Raw genomic sequence first — 18,255 nt, forward strand, 5'->3', positions numbered from 1 at the left:
TGCCCCGCCGCCCTCCAGTTAGAAGAGATGACATCAACCATTAAGAACCCAAAGTCCTTCAACTACTTGTTTTATTATCTCTTAAGTCTTTTTTATTGCATCGCAGCTGCTCAAATTAGGAGATGATTACATTTATAGGACACCCACCCCCAAAAACACTGCTCAGCACCCGTGTTGATGCAGGTCGCCCCAGAGGTGTGTATTTACCTTGCAGTCCATCCGGCACAGGCGGCCCTCCTGGACGATGAGGTCACCGGGGGCCTGCAGGAAGTGGGGGCGGAAGTGGCGCTCTTGGATGTTATCGTTCTCATCGCCACTGTCTCTGGACCTGGACCTGGGCCTGACGGAAAGAGGGGATCCGACAGTATGTGAGATTTGAAAAATCTAAAATTTTGCTATTTCAGATCTGGAAAATATGGTAGAATCAACATTTTTTATCAATTTTAGTACTGGTACATGTATGTTTGGTTTGCTGAGTCTTTAGTTTTATTAGATTATGAGACAAAATAACTTTGTTTTTGGCTGTTGAATAATAAGTTCCCACTGAAGCAAAAGAAAAGTCAAATGCTTTTTTCGGAGGCACATATTTTTTTAAACAGGGCAATACTCCTCGGTAAGCTCCTCTTTACCTAACTTATTTCCCCTCTCATGTCAAGCTTTGACTTCCTATTTTACACCACTGAGTCCTCTTAAGCTGCGCACAGCAGGTCACGACTCTGAGGTGTTTGCCCGACTCTTCTCTACAACAACAGTGACATCACCACGCCACCTGCATGTCAGCCAGGAATGGAAATAAAAGAGAGGGAGACACTGATTGTTATCTCAATCTCTTTATTCGCTCAAACCATGTCAGAGCTCTTATCTAATCAGAAATTGATCCTTTGATAGCAGCTCACAGGCTGGTTTTTTACATCCTTTAAGCTGCCAAAATAGTGTCTGTGATCATCTCTGCATTTTTCATTACCCGGACTTGCGTGAATGCGGACCGTATATACAAGGCCATTAGAGCAATGAGAAACAGAACAGAGCAAACAGGTGTTCCCTCTCATTAACGCTCCCCTTCTCCCTTGAACAGACAGTTAAACAAAGAACAAAGCAGGATTTGGCTAATGGCAAACATTTGTGTAAATAGAAGGCTCTTGGAGCGTTTTCCGTTTGAATCCGTGCGGAAATGCGAGCGGCTGCAGGAGTAGCACAGATGGTGAACAGGCCGCGACACATGTGCCAGCCAGCAGCCGGATGACCTGACTTATAAACGCCCCGTCTCCGTCTCTCCCGCCAGTCGGGGGAGCCTCACCTGCGCATGTGCCCTGGCGTCGATCTCTGGCTGCGGCCTCGCTGGTTCACCGCCTGCACCATCATCCTGCCGGTGCAGCTCACCCGGCCCTGCAAGGGGAGGACCAACACGGACAGATATAACACCACGCAGCTCTCCGACAGTGAGGAGGAAATCAAATATGAGTGTTAAAACTGTGAAACGCTATTAGGCAGCCTGTACAACACGAACTTTTGACCCTTATGAGGTTTTAGTGATTTCCTGCCTCATTCAACACCCTTTTCCTCTTCAGGCTGGAGACCATTATCTCAGTACACATTAATTCTCCCGCTAATGAGCTGCCAAATGTACGTGTGCCAGCTTTTTTTTTTTTTTTTGAGGCCGTACCTCCGGGTTTCCAGCCAGGATGGTGTAGTTGCCGTCATCGTCCAGTGACGCTGCAGCGGTGTGCAGAGAGCAGGTTCCATCGGGGTCTCGGCTGATCCGGTAGTGCTCGCTCCTCTTGGAGATCTGCTTGCCGTCTTTAAACCAGTAAACCTGTGGCGCAGGATAACGCCATTATTTTACTGTGATGTTCTACGAACCTCTTTTTCTACGAACACAGTGAAGGCTGTCATCACTGAGTTAAAAAGTTCGCCCAGACCCGGGCAGGCAGTGTGTGTTCCTGCAAAAGGGCCTCTCCTTATCACAACACAGAGCACAATATGTACAATATGTACACCTCCCATCATCCCCACCACCAACAGCTCCGGAGGCAAAGAGGCTGGGCCACCACGAATGCTTCGGAGGTGACATAATTCTTATCTAGCAACAATAAGCCCTCTACTTTAATCCAGGGTGGTGGCATTAAGTAAACTGTCCCACCTTGGGTTTGGGGTCTCCTTTGACCTTGCAGGAGAATGTGACTGGCATGCCCTCGAACACTTTGTAGTGTTTGAGCTTCTGGTCAAAGGACGGCGCCGTCCCGTGGCCGGCGGAGTCTTCGTCGTGCTGCACATCATCGTCCGATTCCTCCACCGGAGAACGCTCCAGACGGAATTCAATCTCGCTGATCAGGCGCTGCTCGAAGCTGGACACTTTGTATTCCTGAATGCCAAAGAAAGAGACAGATTTAGAGGAAGACTGAGGCCGAAGAACTGGAGCAGTGAGAGAGCGGGCCGTGAGACCACGCCTGCAAGTGTGGAGAGAGCTACCAGCAAATCCCTCCGTCTACAAACACAGTCATTAACCTCTCTCTTCATTGTGACCTTAACTTCTAGACTTCCTGCATTTCCTAATTCTCTTTCCCAAGATGAGCTGCTCCTACTTCCCCAACAACTCCACCAATCTCTCATCGGTCTGCAGAGGCAGCGAGGAACATCTGCGGAGCAGCCCCGTCAGATGACACATCACACAGATAATGACAGGCCTCGGGCGCAGCTGGAGAGCTGGCATTTCTCCTCCACGACTAACTCAGCTGTTCACAGCCCCAACATTCATAGAAGTGGTTCATCGTGATCTTTTCAAGCCATTATCGTGTTAATTTTTCAAAGCAAAGTGGTTTAATTGCTAATTCAGTCTCAAATTAATTCAAGGCTGCAGCATGCACTGTAAAAAAAAAAAAGGTGCTGACAGATAGCTGTTGTAAAACAACATGCTTCAGTACGTTGTAATTCAGTGAAAGATGCAGATTCAGACACATATAACACACTATAAACTCTTTATGCACATTTTTACAGTTTATATTGTGATTTTTCTGAATGCTGAGAACAAACACAAAGTGAGCAGTGGATGTGGAAGCCGGGTGATCAAAAACAGACTCCGTGAAGCTCACTATTGTTCAACATTTGTCTCCTTATCAGTGAAATCCCTGGCTGGGTCAAAGCACTGGCACACCTGAGATCTTTATTGTGACATTGTGTTCACACGGTGACATTTTACACAAAGAGGAGGAAAAAAAACCCAGGAGGTGTCAGAAGGAGGTTTCAACAACCTTTTGAGGATGTGATTCCCTATCAGCTGACTTGTCTTCCTGTTGGGAGAAAAAAAAACAGGTTTTGTTCTTGTGTCGTTGTGTATTTGTGCAACACACTGTGGGAAACACAAGTCCTTGAGGGTGTGATGTATTTCAGTGCATCACTGCAGAAAGGTTGGTGCTCTTCATGCATAGAAACGGCTGCACACAGGTGTGGGAGGTGTGGGTTTCACCTGACGACACAGACGCAACCTTTGCTCTGCGTTTTGTTTTTTTATGGGTGATCTGCTACGTGACTTCAGGACGATACTGGGTCAGTAAAGCTTTACTGTCACACGCTGTATGATTGTGCACAGTGATTACACATTTATACTATGACAATTTAAAACGTATTGCAGATTGGAGCAACTGTAAAATTCCAACCCGTCCTTGAGATGCACGGCCACCTGGGGACGACGTGCCGTTCATGTGCATTCCTACATAGCTGGCAGCTGCCTCGCAGTCAATCATTAGCTTTTATTTGCTGTTACTCTCCAGCATGTTTGCAGCAGCTTTGCTTTGCAGCGGCTTGCAAGAGTTCCCCCAGAGGACGTAATCGTGTTTACAGTGACGTTAGGGTGGGGTCGCAGTTTGCAGGACGTTTGGGAAAACTGGTGATCAAGATGCATCCGTGATGTATCATGCAAAACAGAGGATTCACAAGAAAAACAAATATATAACTGCTAAATGTTTCCATGCCAGTGTGATTTCAGGAGTGTGCATGGATCCTGATGAAGGGGCCGCCGTACCTGTGTGACCGGCTCGTCCTCTGTGTCCTGTGTGTTTAAGACTGTGGCAGCGTTGTCAGCACCCAGCAGTCTGCGAGCCATCTTCTCCTCATAGGTTAACTTCTGGAAGCAGGGATTAATGGGGTCAGCGAGGGTTAGTGTGTCAGTTGCGCAAAACGTCACAAATTCATTTCACGGTGCATGAAACAAAAGCTTATTTTTAGGCACTTTTATAAACCATTCTTTTTTTGAGAGGCTTGTTAATCCGTGTTAATGACGTGTTACTGAACACGCTCAATCCCTGTTCACACGCAGTCTTTTGATGTCTCGATTAGATATAAAACACAGACAGATTAAAGGCGCACCTGTTGGCCATTGCTCTGCCGTTCCTCTTTAAAACGCAGTTTCCTCTCTAAATCCTGAATGACGGCATCCTTGGATCCCTGGATGTCCGAGTCAGAGACGCCGCGAGGTGTCTTGGTGACCGAGGACTTCCTGGGGAACGCTTTGCTGAAAGAAGGACAAATCAGAGACCTCTATCAACACTAAAGTCTCTTCCTCCTCTGTGATGCACACACTCACACACACACACACACATGCAATCTCAATTCCTCTTTCCTCCTTTACTCTCACTCTGCCTTTCTCCCTGCCTGCTTATCTGGACATTTCCAGCTATTGCATTCCACAACGTGTCTTCTTATCTCTCTGCGGCTGCAGCAGGAATGTCAGGGTGAAAGGGGGAGTGCAGGGGCGAGTGAGGGGTTGATGAAACAATAACTGGTGAAGAGCTGAAGCTGGAATGTCCATGATGGAGGAGAAGGAAGAACTTTCTCCTTCAAGGGCAGCCGACAACTTTTATCTGCTAACCCATAAATGACCAACTTGGCTCAAACATATAAGTCCAGAATGTGGATGGTTATTTGATTTGGTAAAACCTTTTAATAGTTTCACCATCAGACTGTGTATTTGGGATAGTGTGTCCTCTCTAGTTAACATTTTCCTGTAAACATGCTGGATTAAAAAAAAAAAAAAAAAGTAAACATGTCATTTCCCAGCCAGCTGCAGACATCCTGCCCCCAGTTGAAAGCAGGTCTGTGTGTGAGAGAGAGCGGCTCTCGCGCCTGCGACGCACTGTTCTGGCACGATAACGAGCGTGCACAGCTCACCTAACTCGACGTTTGGTTCTGTAAATAAAGCTGTGGGTGTAAAATGTAGTTGGGAAGCACAACTCACACAGTCCCGTTTCCTCTAGGAAGGCCCAGGGCGTTGACGATGGGACTGGTAGGTGTGGTAGGTGTGGTAGGTGTGGAGGGCAACACCGAGGACAGGAAGCTGGATGCAGGAGATGGAGGGACGGAGGAGAAGGGCGAGGACATATCTGAGTAGGATGGAGACATGGTGAGAGGGGGCGGTGGTGGAGGAGGGAAGTCGTGGGCGGGGCCTGATGGAGATGACAGGTTGCTGAGGAAGGGTGGCGGCGGAGGGGGGAAGGAGGGGGAGGTGGGAGACTCCACGCTGCCGGACTTGGTGAAGGGGGGCAGGGCCACCCGGTTGAAGGTATTGTGTGAGGTGGGAGGAGACATGGGGGACGACAGGCTGGACCCGGAGGAGCCGGAGGACTGCGGCGCGAAGCCCGCCCCGCCGGGGCTCTGGGCGGCGATGAACTGCTTGGGCCGGGCGTAGTTGAAGGTGCTGGCCTGCATGGCTGTGCTGCTCTCCAGCTCCTGGAAGGAGGGAGGAGGGGGGAGAGGTGGAGATGGAGAAGCAGAAGCAGGTGGAGGTGTTTCCTGGAGCGGCTGCTGGGGTGGCGGCGGGATGTCCTGGTTTTGCTGCTCCTGCTGCTGCCGTTGCCAGGTGTCTGCTTCCTGCTGCTCCAACAGAATCTGGTCCTGCAGCTGCTTCAGCTGGGCCGCGTTTCTGCAAAGACCAGACCGTCATCAGAACATAAACCCAACCAACCAATCTTAACTTCAAAACCGTGCATCTGTTTTAACTTTATGCAAATGTATATCCGACTACTCTCAGTACACGGCTGCTTAAAAAACAAACAAACTGGACACTAGAAGTGTATTTTGAGGACAGCGTCAGCACATTTCAGCCTGACAGTTGTCAGCAAGAGTCGCCTACGCAGCTTTTCCATGGCTCTGAAGGTGAGGCCAGGCATGTCAGGCCAGATAATTTGGCGCAAAAAAGTGGTGTGTGTGCAACTTCTGGGGAGGAAACCACAGCACAGGCGGCATGAACTGATAGTTTATCAGACTCAAAGCTCTTAACTGAGACATGTTAAAAAGCCAGACTGTTGACAGCACTTCAAATATGCTGCAGGACTCAGACCAGAAGTGTAAGAGTGATGAAAACAGCTCTGCTGCTGTTCTTAGACAGTGTAGCAGATGATGGAGAGGCCCAGCTCAAACGGAGCTCTTCCTGTCCCGTAAGGAAAGACGGCCAGGCCGTTAGGTGTGGCTCCTGTTCGACTGCCTTGGTGATACAAGGAAACAGAAATGTAATGCTTGTGTGTCATTCTGCCGGAGATGGATCCTGATCTTGAACTCCTTTGTGTTTTTTGTCAGTCTCACCCCCAGCTCAGTTGATTCACTGTTGTGTCACGCCATTGCGGAAGAAAGGGAGGTTAGAAAATGTTGCAATGTGATCGGCTCCAATACTCGTCTTTGAGGATATCTGAGACAAACCTCTTAAAGGTTTTGATGAGACTCTGAACTATTCCGCTGGGTTTTACCCTTTCGTTTTACAGCTCACTTACACGATATCATACAGGGGCTACTTTGGAACAATTAAAAGAGCTGATAGCTGCTTGCTTGGTTTTATGTTTTTGGCCATGTATCGAACTTATCAGAGCAGACTGGATCTTTATAAAAGATGTTGCAGCAACAGATGACACCAGAGAAGAAGAAACTGTTTTTGACTGATAACGCAAACAAACCTTCTATAGTAGACCCCAGTTTAAATGTCTGTACTTTTTAAATTTTATTTTTTATTTATCCTTTATTTATTCAGGAAAGTCCCATTGAGATACAATATCTCTTCTGCCAGGGAGTCCTGATCAAGATAGCAGCAAAAAAATAAATTCAGTTTCATATAAAAGAAAATAAATACAAGGACAAGTAACTTTACAAAAAATAAAAAAAATATCAAAACAAAAAACAAACATAAAACATACAAGGATCAGAAAGCTAAAAAGAATTCATGACAAGAATGACACTTGATTAAAAACAATGACATTGTTCTGTAAAAACGGATTTTAACATGTGTTTGAACATGTTAAGAGAGGGTAAATATTTAAGGTTGAGTTTGTGTTGTAGCTCATTCCAAGCTTGCGGTGCATTAAAGGAAAAGGCTGATTTACCCAACTCTGTTCGAGTGCTTGGGACCTTGAGGAGAATTTTCTCTGATGATCTGGTATTATAGCTGCTAGAGTTTACCCAGTAATGCTTTTGCAATAAATATTAACATATGTGATTTTCTCCTTAGACTCAGTGAGTAAATGTAAATGTAATGTAAATGTACATAGTGTTTGCTCGTTAAAGAGGACTAACTTTATAAAACCACAGCACCCAGGAGCTCCATGATTGGATCAAGAAAACGGTTTGACTAGTTTGGACATGGAAGAGTGTCTGGTGTCTATGCGAGTTCTCCCTCCAGAATATAATGTACATCCCAGCGGTGCACGTTGTCCACAGTCCACCAAGTTCACGTGGCCAAATCTGTTCCAGATGTTGAATAGTCAGTGGAGCGTTGTGACAGTGCAGAGGATCCCCCCCTCCCCGCTGGTCCCAGCGGTGTACATTTAAACAACTCCAGTGAATATGTGACAGTGGCAGCGTAGCGTAACAAACCCGCTACACAAGTCAGTAGCAGGGCTTACACTCCGCTCCAAAGGGGCTTCACTAACTCAAGTCCACTCTTATTTACTAAAAAACAAAACATCCACTGTGATCGCTCTAACATATCCATGCCTGGTGCTCTCTTTACAGGACTCGGCGGCTGCAGGAGCAACCAATCAACTCAACACGTACCCCCGGTCTGTATACATTTCCTTTACATTCCCCAAAGGTCTCCTGTTAAGGCCTCCACCAAAAGAGTGCTTTTACAGGAATAGTTTGGCAGCCAGCGAGGCTTGCAGCACTCAGCGGTGGTTTCATTCCTTTTTTGGCTGTGTTCACACAGCGTCAGGCAGAAGCACCCTGCCCGTCCGCTCCAGCAGAAAAGAAAAAATAAAACCCACTCAATTTCCTCAGTGCCTCATCCCTCTCTCCTCCACACACACTGCTTTACTGGCTCAGCAGGAAAGACCTCAAAGGCCTTATGTTTACTTGTGTTTTTGACAAGTTCTTATTTTACTCTTGTTGGAGAAGTTTAAGAAATAAAACAGAGGGGAGAAACTATGAGCAGAATGCACAGTAAATGCTATTAAGCTGTAAATAACATCATCTGTTTAACCTAAAATGTGCTTTTATACCCCAGTTTAAATAACACCTTTGTCGTTTCTCAAAAAATGAAGTCTTACTGACTTGGTACGGTCAAGAAAACCATGACCAGTAGATGTACTTTGGAGGTACATCTTTCTAGATGTCGGTCTGCTCTCTCAGGCTACACGACGAGCTCTTTGTGATGCAAAACATGCATCTCAATTAACATTCAATGACATGGCAGCTGACATTTACCAAATACCATTCAGCTTGATGGTATTCTTATTTTTCCATATTAGACTGGTATTCAGTCCTTGTTGAGCCGCTCGCTTCATGTTTAACAGCGCATGAAAAGGTCAACTTGTGCTATTTGCAGCTGCATGAATAGTTTTATGGAAAACTAGTGAAGGTTCAGAGGTCTTCCAGACTCTGCAGCAGCAAACCTCCAGTTCTCCTCCTCCCGAGAGTAACGGCCATGACAAGGACACTACAACCGTCTGTTTTTCCCCCAGCTGTACAGCACAATCCTTCCGAGAGGCTCGATCTGCACCTTTTTTGTAAGAAAAATCACAAAAAGGCTTGAGAATCGGAGCAGGCTTTCATCTGGCTTGTTTATTCTTGGTGTTCGCAGCAGAGCGGGGATGAATTAGGAGGGAAGTGCTCCTCTGTCGTCATGCCAACGGCCCTGTGTTTTGCTGCTCTGGTCTGAGCCAACTGGACCACAAAGTGCCGCGCTTCAAAGAGTAAATGCTCCAGCTCCTCTGTCTGTCACTCCAACTGTAAAACAGAGTTAATCTGACGTCTCGTACTTCTTCTCTACTTTTTTTCCTGGTGGTTTTAAAACAATACTCTCCCGGCACTGGATCTTTCCTGTAAATTCTTCAGTTGGACGAGAGAAGGCACAGGAACACGAAGAAAAAGGAAGATCGAAAAAGGTCAAGTTTCTGAAAGCCAATAAAGAGCAGCCTGACAGTACCATGTTTGGAGGAGTGCTTTGCTCAGCAGTGAGATGTGCCACGTGCAGTTACAGTTCCTACAGCTCGTTGCTCCAATAAATTGACACCAGAACACTGTGGATGGCCAAGTTTCCCCTGTCCCTTGAGTTTGTAATGCCCGACACCCCGCTGTCCATTTGAAACTTGTTCCAAGGCTGAAGCCAACCGAGAGGCAGCTGTGTCTCGTCAGCTCTGCAGCTGGCAGTAAAGATGGAGCTGCTTTATGAGCCCCGTCAGCCGATGACAGGAAGCGTGCAGGAAGTTGTTGAGTGTACATCGGCAGTAATGAGGGGTTTCCTTCTGTAAACAACAACACGAGGGGGGAGCTGAGATGAGATGGTGTCTGTTCTCTTTAAAAGTCTGTGGATGCCAATGAACAGAAACCAGGAGATTTGAGGTTCTGCACCAAGACGGACAAGAAAAGGCTTGTGGGAGTTCACCTTACAGGTGAAAGACCCAGCGTGTTTGCATTGCACCTTCCTGCATGTTTGTTTCTGCAAACACTAGTGACTCAGTAACAGCACGGTCATGACATTCATAAATGATTTATCTAACAATAAGTGAAACTGAGCTCCACTATCACGCCTACACAGCCTGGAGAGAGTGCGTATAAGATCAGAGCTTGACCCAAACTCTGACACGGACCACAAGTCCCCGACAATAGATTACGCCCACTTCTGAGCGTAAAAACAGGGTGTGTGTTGTTTACAGTGGCCTGCACATGCACTCACCTGCTTCACCGCTACCTTGCATTCACTAGTAAGACTTGCATCATCGACGTAATGCGTCACTGGGATTTGTCTAAAGCCCTTGAGCAGTTTGACGTAGTGATAGAGCTGATATCTGAAGGACCGTTGGAGACTGTTGGTAAAGGAGCTGATCAAATCTGCTGGAAATGGCTCTTGTCATGATGCTCAACTTGTTCGTTTTCCTTTTTCTCTGGAAAACTGTCCCATCTGGGGGTTTCTAAACATTCACTCCAAAGAGGGAGTTTTTGACAAGAAACTGTTATGACACATCCGTATCCAAAAGTGTGAACAGACTTTACTTTATCCTCTGTTAATACTGCAATACAACATCAAGATACATAAAGGGTGTGTAGCATTCAGACGGTAACATAAAGGGATTTCAGGAGGAAGAAGCTGAGGCTTTCCACAGGTTGCTGCTGCAGGGAACCATCCATCCACTGTCCATCGCCCCCCCCTCTCATAAGGCCTTCAACACTGGTTCTTCCTGGGTACCGCCATCCCCTCTTCTCCTTTTCCTCCCCCTCTTTCTCTCTGGCCCTAATTGCATACACACCACATAAAATAGAACCAGACTGTTTTCCTTTCCCCCTCCTCCCCTCTTTAAAGCATAGCACAGAGCGTTTTTCTTATTCCAGCCAGGCCAACAGCTCCTGGCTGCTCCTATCGCCCACTTTCTCCTTGCCCTAGTTTCTTTCTTTCTTCTAACACTATTACTCTCCCCCACTCTCGGTCTTGGCTCGCATTTCCAATCAAAGTGCAAGAGGTAAGGAGAGCTTTCCACGACCACTGAGACCTGCTTTTTTTCTTTATACATCCATCCATCTAAACTTTTTCTCCCCGTTCCTCAGCCTCTGTCCAAGTGAGACGGGGAGTGTTTTTTCTCTTTTTTTTTCTCCTCTTTACAGCAGGAATGCTGAAGACATTCTTCTTTGGATTGGAGTGGGAAAGACATCGGCATCAAATGGGATTAACAGCAGGAGTAAAAAAAGGGGGGGGGGGTACTGGAAGAAGAGCCGCAGAGAGAGAAAGAGAGGCAAAAAGTGAAGAAATCAGTCACCTAAAGAGTCACAACTGAGACACAAGCTGTCTTGCTCAAGAGACCCTATTGTGTTAACTAATCCATCTGACTCCACTGAGGCGCTCTTGCAAACAAATGAAACCTGCCACATAAACACCGTCAGCTTGTGTCATACAGACAAAAGAAAACTAACAAACTATTTTTTGGTGAAGTCACGCAGAGTCACGCTCCCTCTGTCTGGAGTCTGACTCTCTACCTTCATCCAGTCCTGTTTAAACCAACAGTGAAAACCAGACATCCATTCACAAAACCTGTGATTTCAGCAATAGCATCACCAAGAACATGGAGAAAAAAAAAGTCCTTATTGTGCTCCAAATATTGATCCTCTGCTTCATCTTATTCATGTATTATATACTTGTCTCAATGTTTGTAAAGCAAATAATAATCTTAAAAAGTTTCCTCAGAATTTGAGTTAAACAGCAATATGACTCTATTTACATGTAAGCCTTTTTTTTTTCCAATGCCATTCTCTCATTCCTGCTCAAGTTTGCTAAAGATACACGAGCTGATATGACAGAAGAGGATAAGACAAAGCCATACCTGCAGTGTTGTGATGTGTGGTGGTGATAAACCCTGCAGGAGAGTGTCTGAGCGCGTCCCTGCCAGGTGTGAGCGGCATATATAGCGCCGGGCGGCCAGACGGTGACGGGCGCAGCCGCACTCCCTCTCTCCCTCTCTCCCTCTCTCTGTGAGTCAGTCTGCCTCAAAGCTCCTCCTCTCCACAATAAAAGCCTGCAGCCTGCCCGAGAGCAGCCGCCCCTTTCAAAATAAAAGCCGCACATTGCACTGACCAGGAACTTCTCTCTGAGTCTCTGGAGCCAAAACTTAAACTAGTCAGAGCCGCATTAAAGAAAAACAAACAAACTTTGTTGTTGTTTTGGAGTGTTAAAAACTTGAAAGAGTAAATTACTTATAAAGAGAGAATAAAACTGGAATCTTCTGTTTGAGGAGACACGGATGAGATTTGTCTATTGTAAGTTAAAGGGGACCTATTATGAAAAACACGTTTTTTTCTTGCTTTAACATATATAAAGTGGTCTCCCCTCAGCCTGCCAACTCAGAGAAGGAGGAAAGCAACCAAATTCTGCAGTGTCTGTACAGCCGCCCGGATGAGCCATCCAGTGTGATGTGGATTTACGAGCTGTTCAGATTCTGCGCCCGTCGTTATGTAACGACGGGCACGATTTACATCGGTTGGTCTCCGATGCGTGAAACCACGCCCACAACTAACTCGGCCGGCTGGAACTTCCGCCATTTTTTTGTAGTGGTGTATCGCGTCATTCAGGCAGCCAATCAGCACAGAGCCTCATTATCATAGCCCCGCCCACTCAGAATCCTGCATAGATAATGAGGTTAGAGAATGGGAAGATAAAGACATGGCTGAATTTCTAATTTATTTAGCAAAAACAATCAAAAGCTTGTTTTTATGACATTCAAGGCCTGTTTAAAATAGGTATTAGATGCCATAATAGGTCCCCTTTAACATTTATTACCAAACTGGCTGGAAACATCCTCTCTGTGGACACACGGACACATTACCTACCAATCATATGTCAGCATAGCTCCAGGGTAAGCGGCCCCCCACACGCCAAGGACAAACAGCACGAAGGCTTCGTCACTTGTTCTGTTTCAGACCTCTGATAAAACGTAACAGATGAACCCTGTGTGACAGCGTGTGCACAAACACTCCCGTCACAACCGCCAGATATGGATTCATTCACAGAAGTATGTTCACAAGAATTTCTCATTTTTGTGGGATGATTATTTGTTTCATTTAGGAGTTTCCATTTCATCATTTGTGTTTTTGGGAGTTATTTTTAGAGTCCCTGTCCAGGGAGTGATGATGAGTCACGACATGGCGGTGGGAGGTGGGAGAACAGGGGGTACGGCCCAGTGGGGTGATGTGTGTGTGCTTTGTAACAATTTGTCAAACTATTGGGGAGAGGTCAAACAGCCGTTGGGGAGGGGGGGCCCTCCTTGCTCTGTGCTACGAGTCATTCCTGGCGGGGTGACTCACCGACACTGAGAGGCGAGTCAGTGGGGATCTTGTCTGCTTTCAGAGCATTTCTTTTCTCAGTGACAGCGGTGTCATGAGAGTACACCATCATCACATTATTACACCCTCTAATTAAGCCCCACAAGTGGGAGTTGTGTGGTCATCACATAAAGTCGGAGATTCTGTCAATGCCACACGGGCCACTGCACTCACCACATTCACCAACAGCTGTCGGGATCGAGTCACAGGTTGATTGATATCATTCACAAACAATGTGCTCTTCTGAGTGTGTGTGTGTGTGTGTGTGTGTGTGTGTGTGTGTATGCGGGGTTGATGTGTGTTTATCTGGGTGTTTCTCAGTGTTTTCTACAGGGGATCGCCGAGGCTGGTTAGTTTCCATGTTGTCAACTCCCAAATATACGTCCTGCCGAGTGTCTCACTCCTCTTATCCCTCGTTCGTCTTTTCATCACTCCCTGTTTTTTCTTTCTTCCAGCTCCCTGTCCGTGTTATGAAAGTTAGCTCCCACAACTCTCTTCCTTATTTGGAAAGTTTCTCCATTCCAGGCAGGTCACTCTAAGCCGTCCGACCAATCCAGCGCTTTGTTGGCCCGGCGTCCCGACCAATCCTGTGCCCCGACCCCCCCACCCCCATTTCCATTTAAGGACTGTCCGTCTTTTACTTTGGAGGCCCATGTGAAATGATCTTTTCTGCTCTCTGTGACTTCATTTCACTTTTTTATTCAGTTGCACAAACCCTTTTCCCTCCCAAATGAGAAACAACCTCATCTCTGCCTATTTTTTTTTCTTTTCATTCGCTTGTAATCAGAGACCTTGCATGTGGCCAGCGAAGGTATCCGTTAGAAGGCTGATCTGGTGTTTTACATTCACTTCCAATTAGACGTGTGATGGCGACGAGCCACAAGCAAAGCTCTCTGTGTGTCGCCAGAGCTTCATGTGGTTCTCCAACACGCATGTTTGCTGCTTTCTATAAAAACCGCGAGCAACACCTCGACAAGAAAGGGATTGTTAATACTTCATTAGAGAGTTCATGACTTGCACCTCGTAAACACAAACACACTGCTGAGGGGAAGCTCTGAGTCACAGAGCAGATATGCGACAAATCCTGACTGCCCGAGCTTCTTGCTCAGCAGAGCGACACCGGTGAAAACACACACCAGATTGTTTGTACATTCAACACAAGAAGCCCAAAAAACAGCTATTCTAGGAGGGAAAAAAAAACGGAGGAATGGGGAACAAAAACAGATCACTTGCTGTGACTTCCCACTGTAAACTGAAGAAGCAGTTCAGCATGAACGTGTGCGTGGAACAGCAGAAGACTAATAAGGACTGCTGGAGAGCTGTTTGTTGCCTTCGGTTTGTATGCCGTTTCCCTGACAACAACTTCATCGGGGTTAAAGAGGTTTGGAAATTCTGCAAAAAATCAGTTAATCTCCCTGGTATGATAGTTATGTCAGCAGACATGGATCGAAAGGTATAAGGTCAAGCTACAGGAGATGCGGGCCAAATTAAACCGGCTTTTCCCATGCTTGCTCTTCATCACCGCAGCATCTATGCATGTATGTTTGAGTTGTGTGTCTTACAATCATGATTAGTAACTAAGGACAACTGCACACTGCTGGTCATGAAATTCCCCCTGAATCCAGAACTTTCCACTTGCTCTCTTTGCACAACAATATGTAGATTGAGTTTTACTTTGCTTAGACAGCCGGCTTCTGCATGCACTTAAAAGTATCATCTCAAACTATTTATAATCAAGTGCAGGCCCTGCTTACTGTATGCACGGTATGGTCTGTTCAAGTTCACACGCGCAGCTTCTGTTGCTTTCTTCCAACCATCTCTATGCAAGCCACCCACATATCGCACGTCACAATCAGTCATAATTATAGCATCTTTTCAACTGCACAGAAGTCAAAATTATTGAAGGAACACTTAAATCAGTGTAGTGAGTAAAAGTTAAATCAAGGTGCCGTGAAGTGCCAAAGTGTGCCTGTTTTTCATCATACTGAGTAAAACTGATTCAATTGCAAAAAAAACACAAAAAACTTCAGTTATATCACAAATGAGACTTAGGCTTGCTTAAAAAAACACTGTGATCTAGTCTGTGCAACAAAACGATTTCAGCTGGTAGTGTTGATTCCTGTTCTAATGAAGGAGGGATTAAGCTGGTGAATGCATAATTGTCGCTTCACTTACGTGCGCTACCCACCCAGACATTAAACAAACCTATAATATAATGCTCTGCCATTATCATCCCGGCCAGCATCTTGGCAGTCACACCTTCATCGTGTTGCACCACTTAAATGTCTTCTCATTTGTCCTCCTGGATAGTTTTTCACAGACTGTGAAGTCGTTGCATTTCTTTTCTCTTTCCTGCTGTAATGCAGCCGGATCACGTGTAAACTGTACTGTACTGCACCATGATTCAAGTATCGAGGAAGTGCCAACATGCAGCCTCCGGCTGGTTGGCAGGCATATGTCGTCATATCAGGTTGTGCAAAAGTCACATTAGGTGAGCATGAAAGTTCACCGATAAAGGAAAGCTGACAACGTCAGCAGTGTCAGCTCTTACTTTGACACAGATTTGTGTTTTTGCCTGCGAGTTACAGTGCCAGGTCTTATCATTGTGTCGAGATATGACTTTACAGGGTGTCACGTGTGTGCAGTTAAGCCTCAAACTGAAATGAGTGGTGTTGTTGAACTGAGTGACTGTTATTCCTCAAGTCTGGGCCGTGTCTTTTTGTTGCAGATACAACAGATACTTGTTGGCTTTTCATCTATACTTTTCTGCAGGGACCCTGGCTTGTTTTCCAGATTAACCCATACAATCAAACAGGCTCCAATGCCAAAACAATTTCTTCTTTTTCTTTTGTTGTATTACATATCACATATATACCAAAGCAAGTGATCCTGAAAGAAAAAACCTTTTTTTCAACCCTCCTTTCAGTTTTCTGCTAACAAACATCTGAAAATGTCAAACACACCAACAAACTCACCAGTGAAAACATAAACCCTCCAAATCATTTGTGACTATGTGCAGAGACACAATTTGAAACGAGTTAAGTTAATTCTAGATGAACATACAATGAGATACTTCCAGATCACTGGCTATCCGTTCAGCAAAATATATTGCTTTCTTTCTAAAAGCTTGGTTAACCTCCAGACAATCAGAGCCTCTCCCTGGAGAATTTCCTCTGATTCTTCTCCTGATGTCTGGCATCACTGCCAGGCATCAAACCCAAATAGCTACCGACCCAGGTCTGTTTTCACAGCTCAGGGGCCTCATCTATAAAGCTTGCTTGCGCAGAAAAAGCGCCTGAAAGTTGCGGAAGCCACCTTCTACGCAAATCCTCGGATCTAAAAAGAAAAAACTAACCGAAAAATCTGCGTATCTTTACGGCAACCCGGACCCTCCCGTAAGAATTTACTTAAGACACGGGGAACTGGCGAGGCAGGCTGTGAGGTGGTGAAATGAAGCCAGATTCATGTCATACTCTTAATAATGTCATCACATATCACAACATATGTCAGGCTTAAAATAATAAAATAATAAAATAAAATAATATAGCGCTGATCGTGTCCGTCTGTGTGTGAAGCTGTGACAGCTTCACACACAGACGGACACGATCAGCCGGCTCTGAAGCTGTCAGTCAGGACTCTGCTGCTGCTGCTTCAGCCTCTTCTTCACCCACCGCTTTAGGACAGAACAAATGAGGGGCTGCGTTTAGGGAGCCCCACGGAGCCCCTCATTTCTTCCCTAAAGGGACACAGATTTTTTTTCATATATATGAGTTTTATGCGCGCGTGAAACCTTTACGTGCTGCTTGTATATGGTGCCTAAATTAGGGTCCCGCGTTAAAACGACGCAGAGCCTACGGCGTAGTGTACGCGGCGACGCGCACCTACGGCGTAGGCTCTGCGTCGTTGACGCGGAACCATAAACCCGCCCTGAGCAGCTCTGAGGGGAGACGGGAGGGGAGGAGGGGGAGCGGGGGGTGAAGCGGAGCTGCGGGGCCGTTTTCGTATCGCTTTCATACAGTGTCTTGATAATTTGCAATTTAAGGCTGATCCTACCGTTAGTTTTTAAACTGTAAAAAGTAAGGGGAAAAAAAACATGGTTTTGAAAAGACGGGGGGCATGTCCCCCCCTGTTGCGCCGGGGAACTCACGGCGTTTAGCGCAGCAACGGCGTGCTGCCACTCACTCACTTTATTTTATTGTATACTATTTATATACTTATTCTAACTTTTACTGTGACCACCAAATAATGTGGTTTTCCTGTCCTCCACATCATCTACAACATCTAGGTCTCCGTGAAAGTCAGTGTCACGGTGGCTGCTACTTCTCATTCATTCTGACGCCAAACCATGGATCTGCGCCAAACAGGCTGCAGAAAGCCACTGCGCATGCTCAGCAGGCTCATCCATATGCATTTCTGGGCGTGTAAAGGGGCGGATTCAGCTACGCAACCTTCCAGCTGGACTGCGTGGAAGTCTGCGTGCACATGGTTTTATTGATCCGGATTTTTTTTTGCGCACGGCATTTTCGGCTTTTGAGCGTACGTGCACTTTTAGTATGAATCCTACGCACTCCATTTTAAATGAGGCCCCAGGTCTCCTGCAGTCCATTCCTTCCTGCAAAGTCCCACAACAATTTCCTCCTTCTCATCATGCTGTATACAGGCTTCCACTCTGTTTTTTCTACAATGAAGGAACAATTTATTTAAGATTTGTGACCACAAGCACATCTACCTGATTATAATGACTGTAATTCTCTTTGATCTACCTGGGAACTGTGAAAACACTGTACCAACATTTCAGAAGATAGTTACAAATGACTCACGTCTACCTTTAAGCAAACGCTTGAATCTGAAGTGCTCCAGAAATATCGGGTGTTTAGACTAAAGTTGTGAAAGTCAAGATGCTCATCCTATATCATCTAAGAGTTTGAACCATTTGCTTTGTTTTTAAACTACTGACTTTGTCAAGATGATTCG

General features: G+C 45.9%; 1 protein-coding gene across 7 annotated transcripts in view; it reads right to left on the reverse strand.

The window, feature by feature from the left end:
* palld (palladin, cytoskeletal associated protein) overlaps positions 1–18,255 on the reverse strand; it is a 60,758-nt gene that overhangs the window by 4,104 nt on the left and 38,399 nt on the right. For 4 of the 7 annotated variants that reach the window (XM_061737948.1, XM_061737947.1, XM_061737952.1 and 1 more), the window contains 8 exons: positions 5,231–5,914; positions 4,363–4,507; positions 4,019–4,120; positions 3,249–3,287; positions 2,141–2,362; positions 1,664–1,813; positions 1,298–1,386; positions 208–340 (listed from right to left, as the gene is read on the reverse strand). In XM_061737948.1, the coding sequence (XP_061593932.1) occupies positions 208–340; positions 1,298–1,386; positions 1,664–1,813; positions 2,141–2,362; positions 3,249–3,287; positions 4,019–4,120; positions 4,363–4,507; positions 5,231–5,914 (1,564 nt within the window). The remainder of the gene's footprint in view (positions 1–207; positions 341–1,297; positions 1,387–1,663; positions 1,814–2,140; positions 2,363–3,248; positions 3,288–4,018; positions 4,121–4,362; positions 4,508–5,230; positions 5,915–18,255) is intronic. The other 3 variants (XM_061737950.1, XM_061737949.1, XM_061737951.1) reach the window with 3 other exon arrangements.

Source organism: Cololabis saira, chromosome 13, assembly GCF_033807715.1.
Source record: "Cololabis saira isolate AMF1-May2022 chromosome 13, fColSai1.1, whole genome shotgun sequence".
Lineage (NCBI taxonomy): Eukaryota > Metazoa > Chordata > Actinopteri > Beloniformes > Belonidae > Cololabis > Cololabis saira.